General features: G+C 30.3%; 1 protein-coding gene across 1 annotated transcript; it reads left to right on the plus strand.

Moving 5' to 3' along the window:
* Window positions 1-4,156: 4,156 nt before the first annotated feature.
* Window positions 4,157-10,381, plus strand: LOTGIDRAFT_111864 (hypothetical protein; the record flags this gene model as incomplete). The annotated part of the gene is made up of 12 exons (XM_009049701.1): window positions 4,157-4,252; window positions 4,580-4,641; window positions 4,850-4,889; window positions 5,981-6,054; window positions 6,993-7,075; window positions 7,368-7,490; window positions 8,040-8,096; window positions 8,225-8,298; window positions 8,756-8,811; window positions 9,062-9,179; window positions 9,975-10,018; window positions 10,264-10,381. Coding segments are annotated over 12 exons (945 nt in total), but the record flags the coding sequence as incomplete, so codon positions are not given.
* Window positions 10,382-10,810: the final 429 nt, after the last annotated feature.

Here is a 10,810-nt window from a genome sequence, read left to right on the forward strand (position 1 = left end):
TTTAAATTAGACCAAACTTTCTCTCCTATTATTATTATCTTTTATTTATACACAACCACTCTTAACAGCTCTCTTCTTATTTTATTTGCATGAATAACCTCTATTTTAATCAATTACACTGTTCCTTAAAAAAAGCATGTTTCAACAACATTCAGCATAATGGACTTTCCTTTGTATCACATAATCCCAGTTCACACTGAAAATTTACAGAATTAACCCATTATCTCTCAGCATTTTGATCATGTGGTGTAGAGGGTGAAAATCTGTGACAAGTTTGAAAGAAACTTCTTTTACTCAGCTATAACATACATCAAACTTCAACTTGTGATGACTTCATAAGGAATGAAGATGTTTCACATTGTACATTTTTCAAAAGAGATCAACTGCAATACAATTTGTAAAGAATTTCAGATGTATAACTTGCATCATATGACAGAGCTCCTCACAGATAAATATCACAATTTTCAACTAGAATTATGCATCAGACAACAAAACTGAAAATATCATTGTATAAATCTTTTCAAGTCACAATATCATCAAAGGTCAAGGTCAATGATAATTTTTTACAATTACTGAAAAAATGAACCAGAAATAATTTACTTGCATACTTGTTTTCGCAATCAATTGTATTCTACAGATGTACAAAATTAAGCACATCAGACTCTGTTTTGAGTTTTACTATAGTTGGTCATATCAACAAGGAGGCTGAATCGTTAATTCGTAGTCAGATTATTTTCTTCAAATTTCTGGAAGTGAAAATTTCAAGTTTACAAGCAAATCACGTCAAAGGCAGAAGTAATATCGAAATTTACAAAAGAATTTTTTATTCACAATCAAAATGTTTATCAACATGTAAATTTCAGATCAATCGTAAAAGCTACAAAAGTCAAAATTTTGGAAATGTTTTATTGCCATTCTGTAGCCATTACATGTAGTTCAAAGTAATGAACAAAGAGTCTGATCAAAATCAATTTGAAAACAGAGCCATAAATTGGAAAAACGTAATAAAAATGGTTTTGTCATGTCATTTACGTTCGGACATAAATATGTTAATAATTTAAGGTTGGTGTGTAACTTGAAACAAATTATTTTGTATTTTAGTTAAAGGAAGAACTGTTTGATGAAGGTACAAGACAAGAAATATGCCCAGTATGTCTAGGAATCTTACATAAATGTACTCAAACCAATTTTCTAAAAGAGGTAGGTACCAATATTTCTTATGTTGCATTGACTTATTAACCATGATCTTATTCTCTACTGCTTAAATGTTAGCTAACAAACTCCGTAACTCGTTTCTCAAAAAATCGTATGACTTACGATTTAAGATTAAACTTACATTGCGTTTCTCAAAGACTATGGTAAGTGTCAGAAATAATCTGAAATAAATATTGTCGTAAGACGGAAGAGCATGTGCAATACTGACTCCGTAGCAGATAACCAATTGTTTATGGAATTCGAAGTGACGAGAAGATCAAATTGTACGAAAAGTCAATTTTTCGTTAATAAGGTAACTGAAAAGAGACCTCTGTTAAAACCTCTGTTGGCCTATTTTAGAAAGTTGGCCCCATTGCCTTAAGACAGTCTTCCAGGGGGCGATTTTTAGATTATTCATTGTATATAAAAGGGCTCAGAAAGTTTTGATGATGATGTTATCGCTGTTTTGACGAAAAAAATGGCAGCTCTCAACTAAGACTAAGTCGAAAAAATTTAATTGATCGAAAAGGTGGTGGGTATCTCTTGAAAATTTCTTGCTTAGTCAAAGACACCATTGATTAGTTATTTATTGTGAAAAAAGCAACCATTTGATTTTACTGTCTGCTATTTACGACAGCCTTGACCACTTGTAAGTTTACACCAGAATTAGTCACAAACATACAATAATTTTAATCTTAGGATTTTTGTAGAAACGCCATTTACGATAAAATCAGCACAAATGGCCCCTGAACTCAAAAAAATAAAGTAAAAGTACCAAAAAAAAAAATAGGCCTGTCAAATGAGTATCTTTTGAATCAAAGTCAGTCCTCATTATCTTTCGTTACATTGCTTGAAATTTTTATTACATAACCATTGGATACAGTGACAGATTTAGAACTTTATAAATAAATTATTACACTCAATATATATTTCTTTGGATTTTCTTTTTGATCAAATATGAGGGCTCCAACTTAAATAAGGGAAGTCCCATGTTTTGTCAGTCCATTGTTCAGACCACATGAATTATTGCAATGATCAGAGTAAAAAAAAAACCTTGAGCACCGTGAAGCAAATTGTCATGAAAATGTCAACAGAGTAGTAAACAAAACTGCTTTAAGATGTATTTCTTGTGCTAAGAAATTCTTCGGTTGTTTTAAATTCTAATCTGTGTTATATCTTGTAGCTGTCATCAACTCTTATTTTGAATTATATTGTATATTTGAGAGCTATAAAATATTAAGTATGAGTTATTGCCCTTGTTCTTGAAAACACGTTCCAGAAAAGTAGGATGTAAAACTCTATTAATTTCATTTGAAAACACATTCAAATTTTAGTCTGTAGACATCCTAGAAGGCACAATTCTTAACAGATTTTGCCCAATATTGGTATGAATGTTTGTTATCACCCAAGGATGAACCCTGTTGAAAATCAAAGGAATGGGCCACCTATAATAGACTGAATATGAAATAATACAAACTATTTTCTAGATAAGTGAAAAGGTAAAGAAAGAGGATTATGAATATGTAGATTATATTTGCTCTTTAAATGTTCCAGTATCAACTATTGTTAGACAGGTATAGTTCTATTCTTGTTATTAGTCATCAGCTGACAATGAATTTTACCCCTTTCACACTGTACAACTGGATTATTGAATTCGGTTATAACAACAACAAAACATTCTGATTCAGTTTCTTTTTCATTTGTTTCCAAACTGCAATATCTGGATATCAGTTTTCACACTGCAGAGTAAAGTTTACTAAATAACTTTTTATTTTTAGTTGTCACAGTTGAGGTAATTGAGCTACAATGTTCACATTATAAAATATGAACATGAATATGAACAAAATGATTTTGCATTTACTTTTCAATGCAAATCCATACATTAATCCATTTCTTTTGATTGTTAAGTATTTCTGTTATGACATTGTCACCAAAACAGGAAATGCCATTTTGAGTGTTTATTCAGGTGATACCCAAGGTGATATTGTTATCTGGATAACATTTTGCTTGGTTTCACACTGCCAATTATCTTGATTTTATCTAGATGGATGAAATCCACCTCTAGATATAGATTCTTATAGCTGGATAACTTCTAGTTATAACTTATAACCTAATAAATTTATTTACCAGTGTGAGAGCAACTGGAAGTTATTCAGATGGCATTGAATAGAGCTTAATTATTTTTGAAGTGCGAAAGGAGTATATTTTATTTATCTAAAAGAAAATGGATCAAAGCAAAAATTCAATGGATAATACATTTTTAATATCTGCAGGCTGTGGTACAGGCAGATGGAGGCAACACAAAATTATAAATACCTAAAGAGAAACTTAAATAAATACCTGTTCTGAATCACTATTGTTTTTATCCATAACTATTTTAATTCATGCTTTGGGGTTCTAATTGTTTTTAAGATCACCATGTATATTAAATATTTATGTATCATTGTCCAAACATGAAGTAAAAACTGAATAGATTTTAATAATTTCAGCATTCTGTATTTTTACATTTAAAAGAAAAGTGTAAGTAAGTATAAATTTTCCCAAAGTTCTTGAAGGGATTGTAAAGGGTTTGATGATGTAACTAATAGTAAAATAGTTTATCACATAGGGCCCTTTGCAATTAATGATATCATCAAATAGTTAGTTTTAGTGGAATTGCGGGAATAACAGAAGTCTGATTGAAAATGGGAATGGTGCAAATTAATGCGGAAACACATACAATTTTTAGAAGACCTCTTTACAATCCCATTAACAATTGTTCATTCATTTCAACATGAAATATTTTATTCAAACTGTAGCAAGACAAGAATCAAAGTTGCATCTGGAGAATACAAGTTAACATGAATTCTCAACTTTCCAGAGCAATGCTATTCTGTGATTTGATTTAGCACACTTTTCTGACAATCTACAATATACATTGTTCATTTGAACTATTACTATTTGTAGAGATATCTACAGTAAAATACCAGAAGATGAAATATCCAGTATAAAAGATGTATGGAAGTGGTTATGTGGACCAGAATTATCTTCTCATCTGAAATCAGTGTTTAATCCAAAGGTAATAACAAATTTCATATTATGTACAATATATAAATAGTTAAAGCTAGAAATCTAACTGTCTTTGAATTTCTTGAGTAAATCAAATTTTACTGAGAGTATTTATAAATTAATTTAGAATTAAAAAATTTGAGGACAGAAGGATTAAATCCAGATTTTAAGAAATACAGTATTCTGATTGGATAATGAAACAAACTTATAATCAAGTTTAATGATTGACCAATCAGATGATTGCAACACTTAAATCATCTTATTTAGTGAAGTTTTCAGCCCAAGATTATTATATTATAGTTGAAACTGTCACCTGTTTATGTAAATTGTGTTGTAGAGTCCATTTGAAATATCCATTGTGTTTGACTATGAAGATTCAGATAAAGAATGTAATTTTTTGTAAGTATATGTTTGATAATGCCCATGTGATTTGTTTCAATTTCACTCAACTCCTAATGGGAAACATAAATACTATAAACATTTATGATTTGTTACACAAGTGTAATAGAGTTGAATTGTTTTTGTTTCTGTCATTGATTATTTGCAGAGACTTTTTTTGTTAATTTATAATAAATTACAATATTTTTTTCTATATTTTTATATCCAGGATATCTACCAATCCAAATGAATTTCAGAGAAGAAAAAAGGTAATTAAAAAAGATTAATATGCCCAGACCTGTCTTATTGTTGACTATCTAGCTGTATTTAGGGACCAATAATACTTGATGACGTGAATGGCATATTTTTTATGCTTTTTTAATTATAAATGCTTTATTCAAAATTTCCAGAAGCAGATAAGCTGACATTTTATCCAAGTTTTTTTGTAAATTCCAAAACTAACTTACTTATATGAAACAAAGAAAGGTCTGTCAATCCGGATTGCAATTATTTGCGATCGGACTGTGATTAAAAATGTACCAGATCACCAGCAAATGTGAAAAGTACCTAAAAAATAACTAATTCTAAAACAGTTATCCACAGCTAACTACGCTACATGTTACATTCCTATGGGACGCCTGCAACGATTATTACACACTCGGGCTATTTCTGTTGATATCTTTGGGCTTAGTAGGGTCATACACCACACTTATTTGGTTCTTAAATGTCCTCTGACCTTAAATATGCAACAACAGTTTTTATACGCCCACGTGATCATTTATATTGATGAGATCTTGGACAAGTTCGAATTTGATATTTTGATGAACGATCTTTGAGTTATTGCCCTTGACTTAGGAAAAACGCTTCAAAATTTGTTTGTGAACACATTAGAGACTACAGTTTTCAATCGATTTTAATGAAACATGGTGTGATCATGTATATTGATGCAATAATTTAATGTATTTAGGTTATTGATATTGATTTTCAAATTGAACAATGTCAGGCCTCGCCACCCCCCGTCATTAGGGAGGGGTCCATTGGGGCTGGGCACAGCAATTGAGAATTAAGCTCCATCAAAACCTTATTCAGTTCAGCAGAGAGATTGATACAGTGTCTTTGTACAAAATCAAAAAGATATAGATTTTGGTACGTTTTTGGCAGCTCAAACTTGGCCTTTGGAGTATAATATCTGAGCTCCAGTACTAATTCATTTCTGGCGATGGGACTTGGCCTTGGCATTAAGAGCTTCAGATTGAGGGAATATATTTTTAAGGATAAGCAATAGTATTGAAAAATTCTTACAGATTAAATGATTGAGAACCAACACACTATCAACTATTTATATTAATATTTATTTCAGTCAACCTATGAAATATTTACCAGAACAGCTGTATTGAAATCTGTATCATCTATACCTGATAATTTATTTAAAAAGTAAGTCTAGGGATTATTTCATATTAAGATATTGCTATTTTTAATTCTTAAAGGTGAATAAAAGCCATTTGAAATTTGACATGAAATCTGCCAGAAAAAGTATGGTTTTAGTCTCAGCATTGCTCAGCATTGGGTTCAGATCAAAAGAGAAATTCTATTTGAATCATTCAGATTAAAAAGCTTCAAGAGATTCAACAATAGATCTCATTGCCAACTACACAGTAATGTTTGTTTTCTATAGCTGTATAATATGCATCAAGCATGTTTGTTGGATATCAAACATTTAGGACAACAAGTCTAGAAATTTCACTTTTGGAAAGGCATTTTATTTGGTTGAAAAAGCAATCTGAAACTCTAATCAAAGAATGAAATTTTAAAAATCTTATTTTTCTCAAAAATGTTTGACAGAATACACCAAATCAATTCTATTTTTCAAAAATATCTCACAAGAGAACCCATTCAGACATTCCATAAGAGGGGGGTGACTAGGTGCTTCCACAGTGATACAACAGTTTAAATCTCTATATTGAGAGATGTCTCCCCATTAGATCAGACTCCCTCTATTTGTACCCCCAGTCTCTGTTTGTGAATAGGCTCTCATCTCTCTTGAACATTGTAATTTATATTAATTATAAAGAAATATATCGTGGGGACCGCTTGAAACCTCAACCAATAACTAGTATACTGTACTATTATACGAGGTTTTTTGTTTCCATGGCAGAAAAAGGAACAGTGAACCTTGTATAATATAATATTTTTCGAGGTTTTAAATCTGACTGTTTATATTCTTGTTATTTAATAAGTGCATTTTGGGTTATTTACAATCAAGCTAAGAATACAAATGACCAAATATGGCATATACAAGGTTTCAAGCAGTCACCCATGATATCTGCTATGTGTATCTAAGCTACTCTCACTAACAAGCTATGTCTATTTAGATATTATCAATGTCCATGTATAAAACCAGTAAAAGAAATCAGCTATATAATAGATTGTAATTATGATGCTATATATATAGCAGGTAAGATGTTTATTTAGAATTTCCTAACTTTAAAATCCTCTGATTAATATTTTTGACAGTTGTCAGTGTATGTTAAGTTAGAAACAGTAGGTATTATATTTATTAATGATATTCAGCATCATGATTATTATGTCCAAAAGGGAAATAAATCTTGAATTTCAACAATTTCAATGTGTTTAATTTTGTAGGCCTAAGGGGAATTTGGACTATTCTGTTAGATATGTTATTCATATTTTGAAACAAGGCAAAATATACAGCCCTTTAAACGGTGTTGTAAAAATTTCCTTTATAGGAAGATATAATAAATACAGTAGAACATTGAGTCAAACACCATGGCTTATAGATGGAAAGAGAAAAACTATTTCATCAGTTGAAGAAGAAATTTGTAATTGTTTAACATCTTTTAAAGCTTCAGGTAGAGTAGATTTCACTGTTTATAATGCCAGTCAAGGCAGCGCTAGTTATTTTGCTTCATTTCTAGTTTTTTGGGTTACTTATTCATATTATGATCTAACAAACATCTGTTTATATACAACTTATGGGAACCATAGTGTCCCAGTGAATTGTACACTTGCCTGCAAACTTCGTCAGTGGTCCAATGTTCAATTCCTACTGCAGTAGGATTAAATATTCCTTGACAGTTAGAAGGAATTAAAGCAAGCTTATGTAACTTTTCAGGTTAGCTTCCCTGCATTGTCCAATGTCCATCCTCATTAGTGCAATTAAAGATGCGTTTTATGAAAACATGTAAAAATAACTTAGTTTGATGAATTATTACTTAGTTTAATGGATTTATTGGATTATAGAGTGATTCTGTTGTATAGTTATGACACCAGTTAAATCCACTGATGAACAAAGACTCATTTTGTTCAATTTTAAAAAAATTTTTTGTCATCCCTAAGAGGTAGTTTACCTTTAACTTAAACTGGATTTATCTTTATGTCTACCTTTCTAACAATTTCAGAATTTCGTTTTTCATCATCTGGTAGAGAAGATGTAGATGTTAGAATGTTGGGTAATGGTAAGTTTGTTAGTTTCGTATTTTTGTTTTCCAGTCAGATTTGCTAGAACATTATAAAATAACAATATTACGAGACTATGAGAACATAATGAAATAAATAAGTCATTATTAATATTATTATATTTAAGGCCGACCATTCATAGTAGAGATAATGAATTCACACAGAAATACTGTAGTTAGTACTTTGCCAGATATACAGAAGGTATGTAAATTGTTTTTCTTCATTATTTATTTTTTCAGAATAATTTAATATCTTAATGCCTGAAAATACACGTTTTTCAGGGACAGATTCGCCATCAGTTTTGACTAACTGTACATTATTCTGAGAAATTGGAATTGAATAAGCAGCTCACCATCAAAATTTGAGCCTTGAGTCAAATCCATGTAAAATTATTTGTATTAGAAAATGACTCGGCTTTTCGCAAGACTTGGCCATATATAGAAAAGACTTACATACAAATAGAAAATATATTTCTTAGAGGAATTTTTGAAAGTATTTGATTTTCGTACATATCTAGTACTATTTATATATTTTCAAGACCAAAAACGGACCCTGGAAATGGCGAACTGACCCTTTAAAATATTGGCACATTTAAGCTATTTTAGACATGGCTGGTAATATCAGATTGCATGTGAACTTTATGATTTTAATATTACAGCAGATCAATGAGACATCTGATGTGGTTAAAGTAAGAGATTTACAGTTGGTCACAAGGTAAGATTATACTGTAATTATAGAAATATTATATGTAAAGTCATTATTCAATAAACTCTATGAAGGCAGCCATTTTGGAAATTTTGACATCATGTAGCAATAAGTACCATATATTATGGTAATGGAAATACTTTTGCCACAACATGATGCCATACTATCTATGGATTCAAAGTTAGATTTAATTGTTACTTTTTGATTGATAGAATTTCCGTATTTAGATTCCTGGTATTATATATTGTATTTGTTATAGAGATGATACTGTAAAGTTAAAAGAAGGGGAAGGAGAGAAGAATAAATGTTATTTAGCATTATGTTGGTCATCAGAAGTTTTAACTGATGAACACAAACATTCTATTAGTCAACAAAAGGTTTGGACATATTAATGCTATCAATTTCATTGATCTTTCGATGCAAAATAAATATCTGATGATGCATTCGTTACCTCTGTGATGATTATAAATGCTCTTTATGTAGTTTTTGTGAATTTACACAAACAGAACTACGCAGATTTATACAGTGTCCACAGGTTTTTGCTGTTTATACATCGATAAACTGAAAAATTGTTCAGGTCATTCCTTATAATTAAATCAACTCAAATAAGTGTTTAAATATTTATGTAATATAACAACAACTTAAGGCACTAAATTGGTGCATAAAATTTTAACATAACATTAAACAACTGATACTAACAATAGACACGTCCTAGAGAACAGCCAATCAAAAATAAGTAGGTCACCTATTTATAGTCTACTGTTTACTACGTGGAAGTTGACGGAGCGGCAAAATTGGAAGTTCATTTATTGAAAGACGAGTTCTAAATAAGTCCAGAATTCATGATATTGTTGGAATTTGGAGTGTGCACATTTGAGGGAATTTAGAAAATACCTTTATCATTCAGTGATGTCTCGAAGGAACGACATCGATGCCGTGAAGTGGCCACGTCAATCAAACTCAATGATAAACGTAGTCCGTTAAGGGGCTGAGCTTATATTTCCATACAGTTTACACAGATATAAACCTAATGCATGTGACTACTGTTATACAATCAAATAGCGTGATACCGTGTAAACAGAATCGTGATTTAATTATTATAATTTATGGCTTAAATATCGAATGTGCTATCTTTTAGAAAGTATTTAACATTTGTCATATTGTTATTTCAGGATTTAGAAGTACACCAGAAAACACCATTAAGAGTTTTACATAGGTAAGATTATTGTGTTAAGGGGATTCTAAAGAAGTTTTCTGGTTTTCTATTTGCACAATTCTGATTTATGGTTTGCAGAGATTTTTTCAATGACAGTACAAAAACAAATCTTGTTCCTACACTTTGAAAGATGGTCAATTAGTGATGTATGGATGCCTGTATTTTACTGTGACGTAAATTGAATCAAGATTATTGATTTCTGGTCCAGAATAAAAGACATAATAGTACCAATGGTTCAATTTCAGGAGATCACAAGCTACCAGACTAAAAATAGTTCATTCAATGAATGTTGAAGATGTGAAGGGGAATTATTTTAAACTAAATATTTCCACTCAAGCTGGAACGTATCCTTTTTTACTGTGATATGTTAAAAAAATTCATACTATTTGTTTGAAAAATGAACGCGAAATATTAATCAATGAAAATGTCAAGGAAGGAATTTTTTGAGAAAAAAAATATTATAGTAAAAATAGAAAAAAATTAATCAAATTATGAACATGTTTGTACCTAATTGTAAGAAGAGATAAATATATTTTTGGTCACATTTCTTACAATTATGGTAACCATCAAGTCAAACTTTTGTTCTTGTTTCAAAATGGCATAGGATTGAATTCCACAAATTTGACAAAATTGAATCACAATTTTACAAAACATTGAGACAACATTCTTGTAAATGTGGTTGGTATATTTAATTTATTGAAATGTTAGTTTCAATCTAAAGTTTTTGCATTAGATTGAATTTAATGAATAACAATACATATTAGGGCATTTACAAAATAACTATGTTACAAG

This window comes from Lottia gigantea (assembly GCF_000327385.1).
Source record: "Lottia gigantea unplaced genomic scaffold LOTGIsca_14, whole genome shotgun sequence".
Lineage (NCBI taxonomy): Eukaryota > Metazoa > Mollusca > Gastropoda > Lottiidae > Lottia > Lottia gigantea.